Below are 22,531 nucleotides of genomic sequence, written 5' to 3' on the forward strand. Positions count from 1 at the left end.
GCTTGGTTCCTTCCCTCCTTGCCAAGGACACTGTTCCACTCTCCTCATTAGGGTCATATGTCCTCAGGAATTCCAGACACCTAGTGTGGTCAGGCTCTTGTTCGAACTTTTTGATATACGTGGCGAGGTTGCACTGATCCACAATCCTCCTAACGGCTTCATCGTTGATCACCACCCCTTCGATGTTGTGGATGCTCCTAGACCTGAGCTGGTTGTACGCCCGATTTTCAAGGGATAGACCGTACTTTGCTCTTTCCTCTTCTGAGAAGGATACGCGATGGGCTTGGTCTTGCTGTGACATCTTCAGCTCCTGTCATAAGCCATGGTTTTCCATTAGTGCTTTTTTGCCTAGCTATTCACTGAAAGAAAAGACTTCATGCTTGGCAGATAAAAGTATTTTTAGTACATAATTAGACTTTTTCCTCCAAACTGTCTAAGTCCATTGCTTTCAAGTTTTATTGTCAATTCCTCAATCACAAGTTGCTTCGTCCTACCATTGAGGTCCTTCATGTCCCGCATGTGTTATTTTACTTTATGGTTCTTGTTATGTGTTTGGTTTGTTTCACCATGCCTCCCCCTCTTTCAATTGAGAAGAATCCTTCCTAGGATTAAAGGGTTAGAGGATGATGGCCATTCAGCACAGAATGTGTGTGCTTTAACTTTGCATGAGCCAGGCATAGAATTTCGAATTATACTCGAGATTAGCATAGCTATCCATGTCCAAAGGGCGGATGCCTACGTGCGTAATATAAGTGAGGACGTCAAGCAAGAAGTCACTAGAGTCCATTCAACTAGTGACATGCAAATCCTTCTTAGTGATGATGTGATCTAAATACGAATGTCCCTCAATGTGTTCTTCTAGGGGTCGGTTACATATAGAAGTCAACACCCTATAGGAAGTTGGAGCGACATAGGTTGGGTCATATTCAGATGCCTTGATTACGCGTCATTGTTCAGCATTGGTCATTATTTAGTATCTCGCTTTCTCCCATTGCAATTGTACAACATACCATTTCTGCAAGAAGGAGGAGTCGTGGTCGGTAAGCTGTTTCAACTCTGCGATTTCTTGATTTGTGGTTGGGGTTGTATTCTTGTTATACAACGTAATGAGGCACTGCTCGATGGCTTGCTCCTGGGATATCTCAATTGCAATTAATTCTTGAGCTGCTTCGAAATCCTTGACGAATACAAATTCGGACTCTTCCCAAGAGCAAGGGAGTGTTTATACTTCCGTTACTATAGGTTCTTCCAAGAGGCCTAAGTCTAGTTGTTCGTAGCTTTTAGCTAAGGTCATGAAAGTAGCATCCAAGCATCGAAGGTAAGCAACCAAGTCGTCCCCCGTATTTTCAGCTAAGTCTGTTGCCAAAGTTACAATTGATCGTCGCTCATAAGAGGAGGATCGAAGGTCGAGGGGTGGTTGAGGCTTGACAAGACTAGATAATTCAGCTTCTGCTAATGGTCATGACATGGTTTGCTTTTTAGGTTGGAGCTTGGTTTCCCGTCCGAGGGTTTTGGTGGTGGCTGCGGTTGTCATGCTACTAGATGCATTTCAAATTTGAGTGGCATCATGTGCGCTAGAACTGGGCATTTTGTTAGTAGTTGGCTGTGATTTTGGGTGATAGATTGGTTGAGGTTGTGTTGAGCTAGGCTTCGGAGGTTCTATGGACATAACGGCTTGATTCGCTAGTGGTTTGAGTATCTCTGGCATGATGCTATGGGTGGTCAAGCTTGAGGGGGGCGCTTGCGTAGGGCCTTTGGTCACTCTAGCTTTAGACATCCAAATTCAGGTGTTACCTGCATAGTAGCCTTGCACTCGCGATAAGGTCTTGGGGACCCATTGTGGCTTAACTATGCATCGATGTTTATGGTTCCGCATGGGCCTCTTAGGTTTTGGGTGTGGATGGTTAGCCTCGCAAGGCTGTGGGTTTCTATTCCTAGGTGGCGCTCCTTGTTTAGGTACCCATTTGAACTCGAGTTCATGGGCTTCAATGGTGGTTCTAGTGGGTTGATGGCCTCGAGGCCGGATAGGTTGTGACAAGTCATGACCTCCCTCCCGAGACTTGGTGGTGGGTTTCTCTACCAATGGCTTTGTGGACTTGCAAAGAATCGCCCCGCCCTTGCTAAAAGGTATAACTATGCGAATGTTACCCACAACTAGGTGGATGCACTGTGACTCGTAGTCGACATTGCAATGAGCTTGCTTTTTGAAAGTTCTTCCTAACAATGATTCTGTGCCTGCATCCTTAGTGTTGAGCAACACATAGAAAACGATCAGCATGCTCTCAGACTCGATAGAAACCGCAACCTTGCACTTTCCCAGAAGTGTGTAGGGTTGGCCTGCATAAGGGGTGAGATTAGCATTAGTGGGTTGCAACTGCGGTTTGCCAATTTGGGTCCAATGGTCATGGGTTAGGATATTAAAATCATCTCCCTCATCAATTAATGCCTTGATGGTGCATGTGTGCTTAGTAGTGACTGTTATGTTGAGGTAGGCTGGTGGTACTGCTTCCTCATCCTCACCGTCCATTTCAATGATAGTGGCTACTTGTACGTGGACAGGGGGTGCTGGCATTGGGGGCTCATGCAATGGGTGTGTGGGAGGGAGGTACTTCTTTATGCGACTGCCATTGAAGAAGCCTATGTCCTCACCCTCTAGGGTTTCGAGTTCTATGTTGCCTATTCAACTGATGGTTTGAATCTTAAAAGGTCCTAGCCCTCAAAACTTCAATTTTTTCTTATGTCCTTTGACTAAGTACAGGACTGAGTACAGTAGTACTACTAAGTCACCTTGTTCGAAATTGCACTGTTTGACATGCTTGTCAAACCAGTTTTTATATCTTGCCTTTTCGTATATGAGCGCGTGGGTGGTTAGAAGCCAGTTTTTCATTAAGTGTTTTCGATCAGGTGTTTTGTCCATGTCCCCTTACCCATCTTTCTTAAAAGGCGATCCTGAGGCTTGGTACGAGGAATTACAAGGGAAGGATTGCCTCTGTACCATATGTCAATCTAAAGGGGGTATGTCCTACAGCTATCTTGTAAGCCGTGCGGTAGGCCCACAAGGCCGCCCATCAACTTGTTATCCCAATCACTGCATGAAGCAGAGACGACCTTAGTTAGGACATTTATCAAGATTCAATTTGTTGATTCAGCTTGACCGTTTGCTTGTGGGTAATAAGGCGAGAATTTCCAATGGATGATTAGGAAGGAGGACATGAGGTGAGCTATCACTTCGTTGATGAAGTGGGTGCCTTGGTCGCTAACTAGTTTGATGGGGCAGCTGAATCGTGAGATCACTTACTCCCATAGGAACTTAGCAATAGTCCGAGCATCATTGTTTCTCGTAGATTGCACTTTTGCCTATTTTATCAAATAATCAGTAGCCACAATAATGTATTTGGCTTGTGAATACTGTGTTCCAAAACTAATGGGTCTGATGAAATCAATCTCCCATTTCTCAAAGGGTTATCGTGCGATAATTGGGATTAACTCCATGTGATCCTTACAAATTGGAACTTTGGTCCTTTGGCACTCGTCACTATGCTTCACAAAGCGTATCACATCTCGGAAAAGGGTAGGCCACCACAGCTGAGACTCTAGCACTTTGCGAGCTGTTGCATCTCCGCTAAAATGCCCTCCTACGATTCCGTCGTGTGCCTCTGTCAGCACATCATGCATCTCATGTTCACACATGCATGTGCATAGTAACCCATCTTGTCCCAGCGTGTAAAGTTCGCTAGCTATCAACTGATAGGGTTGGATTTTCAGGATAAGCCGCCTAAGTCAGGCCTTTTTTATCGATTGTTCCGATAGTCCGTGTTTAAGCACTTGAACTATGTCATCAGTCCAATATGGCATCATGTCAGCTCTAAACAATTCTTTTTCACTGGATAAGTGGAATAGATGCACGTGTGGAATTTCATCTGCAATGTCTTGCCCAGTTGCTTCTCCTATGGGAATGCGAGATAGATGGTCAGCCATGTAATGTTGTTTCCCTTTATACACCACCACAGAGAAGTCAAACTCCAAAAGCAGGAGCCATCTAGCAATGTGTCCTGTAGCACAAGGTTTGTTAACCAAATACAACAAGGCTTGATGGTCAACAAAGAAGGTAAAAGGCATAGCCAAAAGATAATGCCGAAATTTCTTTACAACAAACACCATGGCCAAGCCCTCTCTCTTTGTTGTTGATTAATTCATTTCAGTCTCAGTGAGTTGTCTACTAGCAAAGCTCACTGGACAATCCAGGTTGTGTTCACCAAGTTGGCACAACACAACTCCTATGGCAAATTTCAAGGCGTCGATGTGCACATGAAACGTGAGTGTCCAATCTGGGGCTCGTAGTATTGGAGTGGTGGTTAGAGCCTTGTTTAGTTCCTCATACGCTTGTTGACATTCCTTGGTCCATTCGAATACAATCAACAGCTTGTGTAAAGGTCTAACAATCAATGCATAGTTTAACACAAACCGTCGATAATACCCTATATATCCTAAGAAGCACTGAACACCTTTGTATAATCAGTTCGAGGTGGTAGTTCAATGATGGTCTTGACCTTCGAGGAATCTGTAGCAATGCCATTCTTTGACACCATGTGTCCTAGGATACATCCACGCTTCGCCCAGAACTAGCACTTCAAGGGGTTCAATGAGAGGCGGTATAGCCAACATCATTCAAAGACCGCTCAAAGCCTATCTAAGTGTTCTCGCCAAGTAGAGTGAACACACAAGTCATCCATGAAGTACTTTAACTCCTTCCTCCAACATGTCCTTGAATATCATATACATCAGTCGTTGGAAAGTGAATGGCGTGTTAGTCAATCCAAAGGGCATGACTATGTAGGCAAAGACTCCCCATTTAGTGGCAAAAGTAGTCTTATACCTATCGTTAGGATGCACTTGCACCTGATTGTATCTAGAGAAACCGTCCCCAGAAAACTGTAGGCCTCTTTGCCAACGAACATGTGCTCAGTGTACAGCAGTGGGTAGTTATCTCTCTTCGTAGCTGTGTTTACCTTATTGTAATTGACACACACTCTAATCTTCCCATTCTTCTTTAGTACAATGACTATGGGCGAGACTCAGTCCGTGTGTTCAATTTCGTAGATGAATCCTGCTCTTATCAGTTTGTCAATTTCTTCCTTAACAATGTGAGTGTGCTTTGGATTCATGGGATACGGTAGCTGCTTGGCAAGCATTGCGTCAGGTGTCATGGGTATGTTGTGAGTCACCGCACTCAGGTCTACCCCTTTGAGTTCTTCTAGGGACCAAGCAAAGACGTCTTTATACTATCACAGGAGAGTAATGAGACTTGCTTCATCTTGCTCAGCCAAGTCGTCCGCTATAAGACATGTCATGGGGTCTCCCCTTCCTTACCTAAATCAACCTCCTTGACCTTGGCAAGTCCCTAGATTGGTTCACTTGCTTGCCCTTGTCGTTTGGCTCCCATCAAGATCACCAACCTACCTCCCTTTGTAAACTACATGAATCATTTTGGTAGGTCTTGTGGTTTTCGTTGTTCATCTTTCTATGTTTCTTTGCTCAGCGTCTACCATTCCTCCTTTAACCGTCGGCATCATAAAGGCATGTACTTGACACTCATTTCAATGTAATGGAACTATCAATCCGAGTCACTCAAGATTGTGTTTATAGGTCCAAGTTAATCTATCTCGGAACCTGATTCACTTGAGTCCCAGTTCTTTATCTCAGTCATGTTTTATGTTTATAACCTCTATCCGCCATAGCTAGCATAACTCTAGATCCGTGTTTCTCAACATGGTATCAAGGCCATGGCTGAGCTAGGTAGCTAGTGGTGTGATTTCGTCTTCTTTGCAAGCTCTACAATTTGTCTCTCTTTCATTATTCTCCTTGTACAAGTCCACATCCTATTTCCATCTCAATTTCTTCAAGCCATCCACACGTCTATTGTCTTGTACAAGGTGAAGGTGGTTAAGGAAGGAGGTGCTGCTCGAGGTTCGCATCAGAGGTCCTAAGCAAAGGGGATAGCTTGGTCTACTAAGCAGAGGTTTTGCTTATCTTCAAAAGTTGAGACTTTGCTTATCCCTCAAATAGGGGGTCTACTTCTGTCTGTGACAAAGCTAGAAAAGAGAGAGAGAAGAGAGGCAAGAAAGGAAAGATAGAAATAAAGAAGTAGTAGTAGGAGGAGGAGAAACAGAACACATTGGTGCATCCAAAACCTTGCATTTTCCCTCGTCAACTTATCTTCTCGACCACACTATTACTATAGGCATAGGTTATATGATTTGGTGTCTCGTTTTGATTAATTCCTTTGCCATCACTCTAACTACACCAATTGGTTTTGTTTTGCTGTCTTCTTTATCTCAACAATCAGTTTCTTTTCATGCGTTTGCAAGCCTTGCCTCTCCTGCTCTATTTCCCGAATTGACTTATCGAGCATGTGCTTATTCTCTTGCAAAAGCTCTGCAAGGGTCTTCTTGCTTCCAAAAGCTATGCAAAGGTCTTCCTGCTTCCAAACAGGAAACTCATGCTGGCAACCAAGGGATCGCTTCCTGGTTTCGATTGATAGGCTATAAATCTCCTCCTTTACAATGAAATCTCTACTTCAAATTTGGATTAGCTGTGTAGGAGTGAAGAAAATGCGATCAAGAAGGCGAGTTTGATTTGTGTCCCATCTAACAAAGAAGAAGGTCATGATCAAGAAGCCGTGCAAACAACGTGGCAGACTAGCATGGCATGCTGCTGGAACGTTCGATGCCAAGATGAACACTGGAGGGCCTTTCAGGACAATCAGGAACCGGAAGGAGCTAGCTCACGGAGTGAATGCAGGTGGTCTAGATATTCCATTCCACCCTAGCCGCAAGGACCTTAAAGAGAGTCCAGAGGAAGGCCGCCTTCCTGATGCAACTAAAGGTGTTGGACACCTACAAGCCGTTTTTGGCCACATGGGCCTGGGTGACAAGGAGATCATTGCTTTGTTAGGGGTGTACACCTTGAGACGTGCCCACAATGACAGATCTAGCTTCGAAGGGGCATGGACTAGCGATCCCTTGTTTTTTGATAATTCCTATTTCATAGAATTAGTTACAGGTGAAAAGGAAGGTCTTCTACAACTTCCCTGGGGACAAAGCTCTAATCAAAGACCCAAAAGGCCAAAATGAGCATGAAGACAAAGAAGCATGAAGAATATACTTTCTGCTGTTACAAACAAAATGTTTTAAAAAAAATTTCATCGTGGATCATGATTTCCCAAAGTGGATCTTTCCCATAGTGGATGTAACAAACCCTACCGAAAATGTAAAGTTTCAAGCTTGACCTGACTAAGGATGTCAAAGAGCTAGTCTCCTAGTCCATGTTCGCATGTAGGGGGGGCAAATGCCAACAGGTGTAGAAACTCATCATTTGAGGGGGGGTGTTGAGAATAGCAAATGATGCCTGATATAGAGGCTTGCCCATAAGTGGTTTTGTATGAGAGATACGACAAAGATGTATGCTCTAGAAGCTCTAGGAAGAGATGTCCAAAATCCCATAAGCACAGAGAAGAAAAGTGGTACTATCCAAAAAGCTATAAAGGCATGTACTTGACACTCATTTCAATGTAATGGAACTATCAATCCGAGTCACTCAAGATTGTGTTTATAGGTCCAAGTTAATCTATCTCGAAACCTGATTCACTTGAGTCCCAGTTCTTTATCTCAATCATGTTTTATGTTTATAACCTCTGTCCGCCATAGCTAGCATAGCTCTAGATCCATGTTTCTCAACATGGTATCAAGGCCATGGCTGAGCTAGGTAGCTAGTGGTGTGATTTCGTCTTCTTTGCAAGCTCTACAATTTGTCTCTCTATCATTATTCTCCTTGTACAAGTCCATATCCTATTTCCATCTCAATTTCTTCAAGCCATCCACACATCTATTGTCTTGTACAAGGTGAAGGTGCTCAAGGAAGGAGGTGCTGCTCGAGGTTCTCATCGGAGGTGCTAAGCAAAGGGGATAGCTTGGTCTAGTAAGCAGAGGTTTTGCTTATCTTCAAAAGTTGAGACTTTGCTTATCCCTCAAATAGGGGGTCTACTTCTGTCTGTGACAAAGCCAGAAAAGAGAGAGAGAAGAGAGGCAAGAAAGGAAAGATAGAAATAAAAAAGTAGCAATAGGAGGAGGAGAAACAGATCACATTGGTGCATCCAAAACCTTGCATTTTCCCTCGTCAACTTATCTTCTCGACCACACTATTACTATAGGCATAGGTTGTATGATTTGGTGTCTCGTTTTGATTAAATCCTTTGCCATCACTCTAACTACACCAATCGGTTTTGTTTTGCCGTCTTCTTTATCTCAACAATCAGTTTCTTTTCATGCGTTTGCAAGCCTTGCCTCTCCTGCTCTATTTCCCGAATTGACTTATCGAGCATGTGCTTATTCTCTTGCAAAAGCTCTGCAAGGGTCTTCTTGCTTCCAAAAGCTATGCAAGGGTCTTCTTGCTTCCAAACAGGAAACTCATGCTGGCAACCAAGGGATCGCTTCTTGGTTTCGATTGATAGGCTATAAATCTCCTCCTTTACAATGAAATCTCTACTTCAAATTTGGATTAGCTGTGTAGGAGTGAAGAAAATGCGATCAAGAAGGCGAGTTTGATTTGTGTCCCATCTAACAAAGAAGAAGGTCATGATCAAGAAGCCGTGCAAACAACGTGGCAGACTAGCATGGCATGCTGCTGGAACGTTCGATGCCAAGATGAACACTGGAGGGCCTTTCAGGACAATCAGGAACCGGAAGGAGCTAGCTCACGGAGTGAATGCAGGTGGTCTAGATATTCCATTCCACCCTAGCCGCAAGGACCTTAAAGAGAGTCCAGAGGAAGGCCACCTTCCTGATGCAACTAAAGGTGTTGGACACCTACAAGCCGTTTTTGGCCACATGGGCCTGGGTGACAAGGAGATCATTGCTTTGTTAGGGGCGTACACCTTGAGACGTGCGCACAATGACAGATCTAGCTTCGAAGGGGCATGGACTAGCAATCCCTTGTTTTTTGATAATTCCTATTTCACAGAATTAGTTACAGGTGAAAAGGAAGGTATTCTACAACTTCCCTGGGGACAAAGCTCTAATCAAAGACCCAAAAGGCCAAAATGAGCATGAAGACAAAGAAGCATGAAGAATATACTTTCTGCTGTTACAAACAAAATGTTTTGAAAAAAAATTCATCGTGGATCATGATTTCCCAAAGTGGATCTTTCCCATAGTGGATGTAACAAACCCTACCGAAAATGTAAAGTTTCAAGCTTGACCTGACTAAGGATGTCAAAGAGCTAGTCTCCTAGTCCATGTTCGCATGTAGGGGGGGCAAATGCCAGCAGGTGTAGAAACTCATCATTTGAAGGGGGGTGTTGAGAATAGCAAATGATGCCTGATATAGAGGCTTGCCCATAAGTAGTTTTGTATGAGAGATACGACAAAGATGTATGCTCTAGAAGCTCTAGGAAGAGATGTCCAAAATCCCATAAGCACAGAGAAGAAAAGTGGTACTATCCAAAAAGCTATAAAGGCATGTACTTGACACTCATTTCAATGTAATGGAACTATCAATCCGAGTCACTCAAGATTGTGTTTATAGGTCCAAGTTAATCTATATCGGAACCTGATTCACTTGAGTCCCAGTTCTTTATCTCAGTCATGTTTTATGTTTATAACCTCTCTCCGCCATAGCTAGCATGGCTCTAGATCTGTGTTTCTCAACATGGTATCAAGGCCATGGCTGAGCTAGGTAGCTAGTGGTGTGATTTCGTCTTCTTTGCAAGCTCTACAATTTGTCTCTCTTTCATTATTCTCCTTGTACAAGTCCACATCCTATTTCCATCTCAATTTCTTCAAGCCATCCACACATCTATTGTCTTGTACAAGGTGAAGGTGCTCAAGGAAGGAGGTGCTGCTCGAGGTTCGCATCGGAGGTGCTAAGCAAAGGGGATAGCTTGGTCTAGTAAGCAGAGGTTTTGCTTATCTTCAAAAGTTGAGACTTTGCTTATCCCTCAAATAGGGGGTCTACTTCTGTCTGTGACAAAGCCAGAAAAGAGAGAGAGAAGAGAGGCAAGAAAGGAAAGATAGAAATAAAGAAGTAGCAGTAGGAGGAGGAGAAACAGAACACATTGGTGCATCCAAAACCTTGCATTTTCCCTCGTCAACTTATCTTCTCGGCCACACTATTACTATAGGCATAGGTTATATGATTTGGTGTCTCGTTTTGATTAATTCCTTTGCAATCACTCTAACTACACCCATCGGTTTTGTTTTGCCGTCTTCTTTATCTCAACAATCAGTTTCTTTTCATGCATTTGCAAGCCTTGCCTCTCCTGCTCTATTTCCCGAATTGACTTATCGAGCATGTGCTTATTCTCTTGCAAAAGCTCTGCAAGGGTCTTCTTGCTTCCAAAAGCTATGCAAGGGTCTTCTTGCTTCCAAACAGGAAACTCATGCTGGCAACCAAGGGATCGCTTCCTGGTTTTGATTGATAGGCTATAGATCTCCTCCTTTACAATGAAATCTCTACTTCAAATTTGGATTAGCTGTGTAGGAGTGAAGAAAATGCGATCAAGAAGGCGAGTTTGATTTGTGTACCATCTAACAAAGAAGAAGGTCATGATCAAGAAGCCATGCAAACAACGTGGCAGACTCGCGTGGCATGCTGCTAGAACGTTCGATGCCAAGATGAACACTGGAGGGCCTTTCAGGACAATCAGGAACCGGAAGGAGCTAACTCACGGAGTGAATGCAGGTGGTCTAGATATTGCATTCCACCCTAGCCGCAAGGACCTTAAAGAGAGTCCAGAGGAAGGCCACCTTCCTGATGCAACTAAAGGTGCTGGACACCTACAAGCCGTTTTTGGCCACATGGGCCTGGGTGACAAGGAGATCATTGCTTTGTCAGGGGCGTACACCTTGAGACGTGCCCACAATGACAGATCTAGCTTCGAAGGGGCATGGACTAGCAATCCCTTGTTTTTTGATAATTCCTATTTCATAGAATTAGTTACAGGTGAAAAGGAAGGTCTTCTACAACTTCCCTGGGGACAAAGCTCTAATCAAAGACCCAAAAGGCCAAAATGAGCATGAAGACAAAGAAGCATGAAGAATATACTTTATGTTGTTACAAACAAAATGTTTTGAAAAAAAATTCATCGTGGATCATGATTTCCCAAAGTGGATCTTTCCCATAGTGGATGTAACAAACCCTACCGAAAATGTAAAGTTTCAAGCTTGACCTGACTAAGGATGTCAAAGAGCTAGTCTCCTAGTCCATGTTCGCATGTAGGGGGGGCAAATGCCAACAGGTGTAGAAACTCATCATTTGAGGGGGGGTGTTGAGAATAGCAAATGATGCCTGATATAGAGGCTTGCCCATAAGTGGTTTTGTATGAGAGATACGACAAAGATGTATGCTCTAGAAGCTCTAGGAAGAGATGTCCAAAATCCCATAAGCACAGAGAAGAAAAGTGGTACTATCCAAAAAGCTATAAAGGCATGTACTTGACACTCATTTCAATGTAATGGAACTATCAATCCGAGTCACTCAAGATTGTGTTTATAGGTCCAAGTTAATCTATCTCGGAACCTGATTCACTTGAGTCCCAGTTCTTTATCTCAGTCATGTTTTATGTTTATAACCTCTGTCCGCCATAGCTAGCATGGCTCTAGATCTGTGTTTCTCGACATCTTCCTCTATCTTACACCATACACACAACATCTCTGCCTTGATGGAAAAAACATGTATATTTGATTTTCTTAAGGACTTGACTTTAGACATGACTATCAAATCCAACGTCTCATGCATGGGGAGTGATCTTACAATAGCTTGTTAATATATGACTTTCAATTGAGCAACTTAGGTGCAAGGTTGCTATTCCAATGCACTCCCTCACTTGAGGTATGCCAAATCTCTAAGGTTGTAACAATTGTGACATACAACTCTCTCTAGAAAAAGGTTTGGTGTGAAAGTAGTTTCTCATTCGATAAACTAATATTGAGTTACCCATGGCAAAGCCTTGAGCATCTAAGTGATCCCAATGCTCATTGCCATCGGCTTCATAATCTTCCAAAAGCATTGCAAAATTATAAAAAAAACACATATCGATGTGTATAAATTACTTCCTTGGAACATAACATAAAATCATTTGTGTCATTATCATCATAAGCATATGTGGCTACTGCTTAGTTGTCAATGAAAGCCAATACGATATGGCAAAGCTTTGATAGCACACCAAATTCCTTCTTTTCTTCATTGAAATTCCACATACTTGTGTTGGAGTCATCTTTGCATGTTGCTTTCATGTGAATCTTTCCCATGTCATCAACATCATTAGTGAACTAAACAAGACTTTCAAGGTTATTTTGTTTGAGAATCTTCTATTAGAAACTAGGTAGGGGAGTGACACCTCCCCTTCTTGGGAGGTTAGTCATCCCATCATTGCTTATGCTAATGCATATAACTCGAAGTTTCCCACAAATTGGACTAGCCCCTAAAAACCTTGAGGTGATGGATGACCTCATGTCTATCCACAAATTGGACTAGCCATCTAGCCCCCAAAAACCTTAACTTGAAGATTTCCATAAATTGGACTAGCCATCTAGTCCCCCACAAACCTTAAGGTGATGGATGACCTTAACTTGAAGATTTCCATAAATTGGACTAGCCATCTAATCCCCCACAAACCTTAAGGTGATGGATGAACTCATGTCTATCCACTTATGGAAAGCTTCCTCTGTTAACCTAGGATTAACCTAGTCTCAACACCTCATGATGAGCTAGTTTCTCTAGCAAGTGTAGATTGCATTTTCAACACCCCCCTCAAGACACACCTTGATTGAGGTCCTAAATGCCACCCAAGTTCAACAACTTGATCTTTGACACCATATTAGAAATTGGGTGGGGGAAATAACCCCCCCCCCCCCCCCCCCCCCCCCCTTCCCTTTTTCCCAAGAGGTCATCCTTCCCAACATTGTTTATGCCACTATGTGCATAACTAGGAGATCTCCACAATTTGGACTAGCCATCTAGCTCCCCAAAACCTTAAGGTGCTAGATGACCTCCAACCTATCCAATTACGGAAATTGTCCTCTATTGGCCTAGGATTCAAACGTAGACTTAACACCTCATAACGAGCTTGTTTTCTTTAGTAAGTGTTAATTGCTCATGGTAGTTTGATGATCTCATAAAAAATTTGGCGATCATTGCCAAGGGCCATTGAAAGTTTTGATTTGGGGTATCATCAATCACGATTTTCTAGCTATAGCTCTCAAGTCCCCTTTCATTGAAAAGCTTAAATGCTAGATCCTAGTATTAGGAAAATATTGCATTTGATGTCTCATCACTATGTGGGATAATTGTATTGAATAGTGCATGATGTTCACAAAAATGATTTTGACATTAGAATTCTTCCCATTCACATGGAGCTCTAGAAAGGCGTCACCATAGTCAAAATCTTCAGCATTGTGAGGGGCTAAGAACATAGAGGATCTGATGAGAAGGATTGAGAGGGTCCTTGAAAAATTGGTTGCACAACAAGATTCTAGTAGATTGTAGCCATCATTGACACACACCTTCTTCTCCAAATCATCTTGCAATTTGTGATTGGTCATCACCATGAAGAGCACATTGCTATCAGTAGCACAGGAAACTAGAGAAGAAACACATATTTTTATTGAGGATTCTATGCAAGAAGAGAGCTTATGATGAGCTTCTTAGTGCATCCTTTAATTTTAGCAACAATAGAATGTGCACGAGGACATTTAGAGAAAGCCATGACACTAGATGTAGCAAATTTAGATTGAGAACATATTGCATAACTTCTTCTTCTCCCTTGTATAAATGTTAACTATTGACTTCTTTAGTGGAGTGTTGATTGGCACAAGGCTTTGTGATGCTTGAGAAGCCATTTTCATAATACATTTGTGGGGGATAGAATGTAGAGGTTGAAAGGTGGAAGCTCTACGAAGAACCATGGGTATGTATTGAAGAAAGGCTCACTTTGTAGACATATAAGAGAAGGTGGGAATAAGTGAGGAGGTGGAAAGTGGCTAGTCATAGCATGAAAGCATGCAAAAGCCATAGCTAAGGGTTATGTTTGAACTCTAACTTGTGGGCCAAAGACACACGAAGCTATGGCTTTATGCTAAGAAAAAACTAAGCACATCTCCACCAAAATGTGAGAAGCCAAGAATAGACTGGAAATGGGTGTGCTCGCCTTCTCATATTACTAGAGAGTTAGTTACAAAGGATACTTCACACACACATGCTTCCTCTATCTTACACCATATAGACAATAACACAATGATGAATTAATATTATTACATACTCTATTGATATTAATATGATCTTATTAAAAATAATAAAATAACAATATAATATTACTATTGTTAACATACATTTATACTATTTAAATTTGTATATTAGTGTTTGTATTCTATAAATGTTCATTATATAGATATTACTTATAATGAATAAATATGCGATGCAAGAGGGGGAGGTTAGATCTCATCCAGCACTCCGACTTGCTCCCTCGGGAGGATTTGCTTCCCTGGCACATGGCAATTGCCTCTGGGTCGTTGCCATGATTGGTGTAACCTTTTTCGTGCATTAGTACGGGGATTTCCCACACGTTGGCCTAGGGCCCTCGTGTCTCTTATAATCATGTAATCATGTAATCTTGTACCTTTTTTCGTAATTAATACAATTACCTTTTACGAAGAGAGAGAGAGAGAGAGAGAGAGAGAGAGAGAGGAAAAGTTTAGTATGGGTAATGTATTGAGACCAAAAATTTTATGCATGAGAAAGTTTTAAGTGTAGTTTAAATTTTAAAAGTGATTTTAAAGATGGAAATTTACTTCATATTAAACCTTCGTGTTTTTCGTGTTTTTCGCACGTGCAACTTAAGACTCCTTTTCTTTTTTACACGTGCAGCTAAAGACTCCTTTTTGAGGCTGGTGTGTAAGCAGCCAACATTGAAGTGGAGACGTTTCCTGATTGGATGAGAGAAGGCAGCTCCATTTTAGGAGCTGGCAACAAAAGGGTTGCTGATGGGGAGTCGGGACTTTGGGAGCCTACCGGAAAAGGAAACTGGAGTTCAAAAATAGATGTGTGTAACGAACCACACAAGCTATTTTCCACTTGGCCGTTGGGCCCGCGACTCGCTAATCTCTCGATTAGGGACGCTAATCGCGGTTATCGCAACGCCCACTGTGACACGTGGACGCTCGTGACAGCATGTCACACTGCGAGTTACTCACCCCCCTGCTAAATTCATTTGCTCGCGTGCTTTGCTTTGCTGCCCCCCCCCCCCACTCACGCAAAGAAGGAGAGAAGAAAAACTAGGCAAAGACAAGAAGAGAGGGGAAGGAGAAAACAAACAATATCTTAAATATATTTAAAATTGACAATTCCACGACGATAGAAAAACACAGAAAGATGGCTCGGAGCTCATGATCACTCACACACACACACGCACCCACACACACACACAGGAGGCGAGGATGGCAAGCAGCACTTAACCAGCTCTTCGTACAGGACTTTTGGTTTCAGGGCGAGCTCGAGCTTCCATGGAGGTGTGCTGTTTTTTCCAACCTTCCCTGTTTTGGATTGCTACTCTGAATTGAAAGAAAAGAACAATTCTGTGCTTGTGTGTGTGTGTCTGTTAGTGCTTTGTTTTTGCCGTTTCAGTAAACGGTTCTACCAACCAAGTTGATGGAAGACCGGAACGATTTCTCTCTCTCTCTCTCTCTCTCTCTCTCTCTCTCTCTCTCTCTCTCTCGCTCGCTGTGCGTCTGCCTCTTACAGTTGTTCGTTTAACCTTTGCTTCTGGTAGTACTAAACATCACAATGCAGTTTATACAAACCTTGAGAACCCATGCATTGAATGAAAACAAGTAATTAGTGGGTTTCCTCGATTGTTTTATCGATAAATCACAGCAGGCTATAGAAATGAAATGACACAGATATCCATTCATACTGCACATGCCAAATTTCAATTACATGAAGCGTACATTGATCTTTATTCACAAAGATGGTGCAAGTGCTTTTTTTCCTTGTCCTGTTTCCAGGCATAGTCCTGGTTTGGAGCATTGATTTCCAGCATACTGTTGATCACAGAGTATCAAGTGCAGGCGGTCTAAACGTGTGTTGGAAAGGGGATATTCAAGACGTTACTTTTGGACTGATGAGGACGGTGTGGATGTGGAAGCAAGCTGCAATGTCGTGCTCGATACTACAGACTCTGAATCAACAGTGCACAGGAGGAGAGCACATGGCAGTTTACGCCCTACGACACCTCCTCAACAGGAGACTTCTTCACAGCATCCTGTTGTGTGCAAGAAGCAGATCAGACAGCTCATCATAAGAACAGTAGAGATATCTCCTTGGGGAAAGAAAAAGCCACGGGCACGACTACAAAGAAAGTGTGGGGATCACCGGGTTCTGAAATGTAGAGTAAGTATTTTTAAAAACTCAGAAGCGAACAGAAATAAAGCTGACGGTGGAGAGAGGAGACACAGGAGCAGATCTGAATGTGGAGGCAACAAAGAGTCCAAGCGTGACATTGACAAGCTAGGAGACTCCAATAAGGTGCCAATATCTCTAGGGCCATGCACTCCTGCAGAAAGGTCAGAGCAGATGGCTGTGGTAGGGCCTAGGGGTCAATTTTCTGTGAGATTTGCCTCAGCTGTACAAAAGATTAACGAAATCCACCAGGATAGTTTTAGCTCAACTACTATCTGCTATGAACAGCATCGCCACCAGAAACATGGGTCCTATACGGAATCCCGTCAATGTTCTAATCAAGAGCAAGCAAGAGCAAAGGGCTGTAGCTTTTCACGAAGTGATGTGTTTCAAGGAGATCAGGAGGCCGTGTATGCTCTCATGAGATCTCAAACCACAGCACTTCTTGCTCCTACTGCTACCTGCCACGCAGGGTGCTTAACAGAATCGGCACCATCCTTTATCCCAGGTCAGCATTCAAGGTTCAAAGTAATGCTTAGAAGAGGATGGTAATTTCATTTTTGCAGTTTAGATGTTGAACCTGATAATTGGTTTGGCCGGCTGTGCATTTGTTACATAGCCTTTGTCTCAGATTCTGCACATCACCCTTCTTATGTGACTGAATTTTCCTTGTTTAGAACTGCAGCAGAGATTTCCTTTTCTGATAAGTTGGATTGCTCCTTATGATTTCTTTCTTGCTTTGCAATGAAATTTCTGGCAGATACTGAAGCACAAGAGAATCCTACAAATGAAACTACACCAAAGATGTGTGGTCCCAGTGCTGAAGAATTGTTGGGCACAGCAATGGGCTCTTCCCAGCAAGAGTGGTTGAATGATGGTGATAATGACAACCAACGACCCTTCTACCATGACAATAAGCCAGACAGGCTAAGTTCATTGCGGTCACATATGAGGAGAGATGTTGAAGTGCCTGAATTTGACAACCAACCTCCACCAAAGGTAAAGAGAAAGAAGCATCGCCCAAAAGTAAAGCGAGATTTTCCCAAGAAAAAGGGGGTTCGGAAAGGACCCACAGCTAATCAGAGGAGCACCACTCCACAAGGAGCTGGCTTTCAAGATACTGCAAAACAGCTTGCTAAACAAATAACCAATTTAGGAGCTGGGCATGAGTTTTTGGGGTCAACAGTGCAAATGGAAAATACGTCCACTTCTGGCTTTGAGGACATGTGGGGACAGCTTCCTGACACTGTGAACAATGCAGGAGCTGGGTATGAGTGTTGTAGGTCAAATGTGCAATTTGATAATAGGTCTCCAATCAACAGCTACAAGCAACCCACCATGCAAATGCTACTGCATACTATATCAGGTGATAATAATCATCTACAACTCAGAGCACCGGCTGTTTCCATGCTTAGCAACTCAGCGAGCCTGCCTGACCATAGAAACCTGTGTTATAGCTTGCTTGCTAACCAAGATTACAGAACACTGACTCACTGTCAGAGTTCTAGTTACACCTCGTTTCCTAACCAATATTACAGAACACTGGATGGACACAGCTGTGAATGGAATTATAATATACTGTGGCCAATTTATTTACAACCACTGCTGTTGTACCCAAACAACTGTTGTGAAGAGAGATTGCCTCTGTCATGCCCAAACAACTATGAACAGAGATTGCCACTGCCTGCAGCATCTGGTCCTTCTTTCTATGATTTCTTGCACATTGAACGCGATGAGCTCATCGGTGATCAATCACGTGAGCAATCACAACCTCCCGTACATGAACCTCAACCTTTAAGGCTTGCCTCTGAAGGAGTTGTAGGAAATGAACTCGCCTTGTACACTAATTGCTGCCGCCAGTTGGAGGCCTGGCAGTCACAAGAGTGTGACTTATCTTTATCTTTAGCACCATCTCCACAAGCATCATCTCCACAAGCATCTGCAACAGTCTCTAGCAAACTGGTGTCAAGTTGCAAACGTTTTACAAAATCAGTCATAAAACTAGCAAGTGTCTCAACCAATGATCAACTGCAAATGGTCCCTTATCGTAAAAGAGAGATTGTCTTGGCCAGAGGTGGCAATCCATTCAGAAAGCTCCGCCCAAATGTTTTGCTGGACGAGAAGAGTCAGAAAATATGGCTTTTACTTAAAAATGGAGAGGAAGAGACAATTAATTTTGAAAAAGAGAGAGCAGTTATGAAATTTCAGGTGGAGTCTTTCATCCAGAAAATGCAGCATGTACAAGGTTTGTTTCTGCAGTGCAAGACTTCGTGATTTTCATCGAGAAAGTGCATATATTGCCTCATTGCATTCACTTTCTCCAAGGGAGCATCACTATAATTCACCTTATGGAACTACTTTTTTGAGCTGCTTAAGATGTGTGCTTTCATATATGCAGGTAATCGCTGTTTTTCTCCATGGAAAGGTTCAGTTGTTGATTCTGTGGTCGGTGCATTCTTGACTCAAAATGTTTCTGATCACTTATCAAGGTTTGCAATTGTTTCCAGTATCCCTGCATATCTATGATTCTGGCAAAAACTGTCAGGATACTACATTTAGATTAGTTGCATATACTATCAGGGTACTACATTTGGCTTAATATACATGAAATAATCAAATAATCAAATGTTGATTGCGGGAACAGATCATAGTGTATGTGTTGCTGCAACTTGTACGATAAAGCAACATACATTAGCATGTATTTGAATTGGTTTTATCGTTTTACAGCTCAGCATTCATGTCTATTGCATCTCGCTTTCCTGCTGTTTCGAAGCATGATACTCAGGATATGTGTTCAGCCAAGAGTTCTAGGGCTCAGTCTCATGCAACACATCTACCCTTAGGACTGGAGAGGGTGTCACCTGTCTCTTCTGTTTTAGCAGAAGAGATCCCTTCATATGGGTCAGCATTTACCAATATTAACCGTCTTCTTGATGATCCAAGCATGTGTGCGCTGATTGATGGCTCAGAGGTCACTCATCAGTCTCTGAGTGACAACAAACCACTTGAACTGCTGTTTTGTGGCGAGCAAGACAACTTTGCACCTGCTGTTGATGATAATCAGACTGTTGGCACCTTTGATTTTGAAGGAAAAGAGCAAAACTTTTCAGTGCCTGATGATGGGAGGGCTTCGAGTTCTCCTGTTGAACATCCTGATTTACTTAAGGACGCTCAGGAAAGTGTTGCCAGTGAAGCATGGTGTCATCGGACGATGGTGTATGAAAGGCCTAATGTTTGCAGGAGGCTTAGATTTCATTCTGAAGCTGGTCCAGGAAATCAAGATTCTCTAGCTTCTGCAGTTTTAGAGAGAGCTGATGATCAAGCCTGTTACAATTCACATGCAGCATCTGATGTTCTCAGTGACCAGCAAAGCGAGACTGGAACTGCAATAACAGTTTCTGGCAGCATGCAGAGTGGACAGGATTCAAACTCGGATTTGGTGGTAGTTCTAGAAAACAGCAAAGAGCTGGGTTTGCAAGAGCAATTTGAAACAGAGCAGTCAAATTGCATGTCAATTGAAAAAAAAGAGATTAGCATGAATTGGACTGGTCAAGGTGAACTAAAAGCAAGTCATTCTGTGGCAATTCAAGAAATTAACAAGGACATGAGTAGTCAAGGAAACACTCTTTATGAGTCAGAAAAGCCTCTTTCCATGCCAAAGACTGTCAAGAAAAGATCTCTCAGTAGCATGAGTGGGCCCGAAAGAGCTCAGCTGGAAGCAAGTCAACCAGGTCGAAAGAAAAACTGTCATCGAGATTGGGAATCTGTAAGGAAGCAGGTTGTAGGTACACCGAGCTTCACTGATGGGGATTCAGATGTTGAGCAGACCAGGGTGCATAATACACAAGATGCAGTAGATTGGGAAGCAGTACGTCTGGCAGACCTTAAAGACCTAGCTGAAACCATCAAGGAGCGAGGAATGCATCATGTTCTGAGTGGCCGAATCAAGGTATGGCATGCCATTTTTCCGTTTTCTTGTGTTGACCCTCAATGTGCACAGTTGATCACATTGCATCTATAAGAGATCTTCTTTCTTAATGATGGCATGTATGGTTATTAAGACAAAATATACGAAATTACATGTGATGGTGTTTATTTGAAATTCCATGGAGTTGTGTTTAGCTGTCATACTGAGGGGTATAGCTGAACGAGGGAAACTTAAGTTGCAACAATTGGGTGTACTTGCCTGAAAGCCGGAGAATTTGCTGGAAGATTTCTTAAGAAACCCAAATCTTAAAAAAGTTAAGAGAACCCAATGCCTTTTAGACCACTGCTTCCAGTGAAAGTGAGTATTTTTGCCAATTTTGGGTGTACTTTCCCAAAAGATAGAGAATTTGCAGAAAGATTTCTTACGAAACACAAATCTGCCCAATTTAGCTGAAAAACTAACTCGATGGACCCTCTGATGTAGAGGCTTATCAGTTGAGATAAAACACAGCAGGACACCACAAGAAGTGTTAACTAGCCCATCGCATACAAAATTTGACCCAACTCTGCTTCAATTGTATCCTTAAAATGGAGTCTGGAAAAAGATCATATCATCCATTCTGTTGGTAAGATCATGATCATCTTTTATGCAATGGGCTGATAATCATCAGATCCAGTTACTTTGCTAAGAGTGAAAACATATTTAATATAATAAGTGCTACATTTAGTGTACATATTACAAACTTCCTACATACTCCTACCTTGGCATGTTTATATGTATTTCACTTCCAATGGGGAAACTTCCTAGATGAAGAAACTATTAGCTCTAGATCTTTTACTATCAATAGAAATGCCACATGTTTAGGTGACAGTTGGTACTAGAGGTGTCACAAAACCCATCAGCAAAGGTCATCATACTATGAAGGTGCTACATTTAGTGTACCTGTTAAGAATTTCCTGCACATTACTACCTTGACATGCTTACAGGTATTTCAGTTCCAAATGGAAAAAGTACCTCAATGAAGAAACTAATAGCACTAGATTTTTACTATCAATAGAAATGCCACATGTGGCTAGGCGACCTCAGAAAAGACACAAGTGAAGGTCCTAACCCTCTATATGACATGATTAGATATTCTCCCAATCTCCAACTAGTAAGGCTACACTACCATGCATTAGAAATACTTATTTGTTTTTACCACCTCCTCATGGCATAGTCTGCATATCCTCTCCTCCTTTGGGACTTATGAAGCTCTGCTTGTCTCTAATTCCAGCTATGGTGTGATGAGACTTGGAGCTGGTTTATGGCAACTTGCATAGCATCTGTCACGTAAAAATCTGTGCACAAGCGTTTGATGAGTAATCCATCCTCGGTGAGGCTCATGGAAATATCTTTCTAGTACTACATCTTTGTGGGAAAAGGGGTTCGGAATGCCACCTAGGTCCTATATGTATGATGATCATGTTCCTCTTTGTCTGTAGGAGTTGATGAAACTAGCCTTTCTTCTTGGCAAGGGTGGTAAATAACCTGATTAAGTACTAATTACAGCAAGTATAAAATTCACATAAATTGAAAATGCACACTTTACTACTTTAATCTCGGACAATAGAAAGCCTATTGGCCCCAAAACCGACGCCCCTTTTGATATTTCTTTATCTTCTATTGCAAATGGATGGAGTACAATTGAGATTCTTTGATCTCCTTCCCTAATCCAAGTGTCTCTTCCTATCAAAACTGACCCGCAAGCCTTCAAACCAATTCCTCCCTTGGTTTGCTCGGGGCCTTCACCCTACTCCATGCAATACGAATTTAGTGCCAAATCTGATATTCCTTGGCTGGCCTTTTGAATCTCCTTGAAATTCTTTAATTTCAGCTTGCTGGAATTCAAGTCTTAGGTCTTTAATTTTGAGTAAGCATCCTGAGGTGGTTGTCAAACTCTAATTTTTGCTGTAAAGTAGGTTGTATAGAAGAGATCAATATCTCTATCTCTGATGACTCAAATTGTTGATTTTGTTGAGATAACTTCACAGATAGTTGTAGGATGAGAGAGAATGCTGTAGAGAGAAATTTATAGTTTCATTGCAAGAAAGATTGAAAAACGGTTGTTGCCTTGTCAAAATAGCCATGAAAGCTATCATCTACAGCTTAAGACCA

The 22,531-nt window shown here is 42.3% G+C and overlaps 1 protein-coding gene and 3 pseudogenes across 4 annotated transcripts in view; all 4 read left to right on the forward strand.

Moving 5' to 3' along the window:
- The first annotated feature begins 6,665 nt into the window (after window positions 1–6,665).
- Window positions 6,666–7,133, forward strand: LOC148028519 (L-ascorbate peroxidase 2, cytosolic pseudogene; annotated as a pseudogene).
- A 1,500-nt stretch (window positions 7,134–8,633) lies between these two features.
- Window positions 8,634–9,101, forward strand: LOC148028520 (L-ascorbate peroxidase 2, cytosolic pseudogene; annotated as a pseudogene).
- Window positions 9,102–10,670: 1,569 nt separating this feature from the next.
- On the forward strand, window positions 10,671–11,069 carry LOC148028521 (L-ascorbate peroxidase 2, cytosolic pseudogene; annotated as a pseudogene).
- A 4,240-nt stretch (window positions 11,070–15,309) lies between these two features.
- The window catches only part of LOC148028522 (DNA glycosylase/AP lyase ROS1-like), a 303,662-nt gene continuing 296,440 nt past the window's right edge, over window positions 15,310–22,531 (forward strand). For 3 of the 4 annotated variants that reach the window (XR_015692494.1, XM_087688800.1, XM_087688801.1), the window contains exons 1-5: window positions 15,310–15,560; window positions 16,105–16,957; window positions 17,210–18,694; window positions 18,848–18,938; window positions 19,177–20,398. Coding sequence is in view for 3 of the 4 variants with exons in the window: in XM_087688800.1 (XP_087544926.1) it covers window positions 15,555–15,560; window positions 16,105–16,957; window positions 17,210–18,694; window positions 18,848–18,938; window positions 19,177–20,398 (3,657 nt within the window). In the remaining variant the exon portion in view is untranslated. Of the gene's footprint in view, window positions 15,561–16,104; window positions 16,958–17,209; window positions 18,695–18,847; window positions 18,939–19,176; window positions 20,399–22,531 lie in introns of those variants that run through there. The other variant, XM_087688802.1, reaches the window with a different exon arrangement.

Source organism: Lygodium microphyllum, chromosome 11 (genome assembly GCF_053477565.2).
Source record: "Lygodium microphyllum isolate KBCC chromosome 11, Lygodium_microphyllum_v1.1.10, whole genome shotgun sequence".
NCBI lineage: Eukaryota > Viridiplantae > Streptophyta > Polypodiopsida > Schizaeales > Lygodiaceae > Lygodium > Lygodium microphyllum.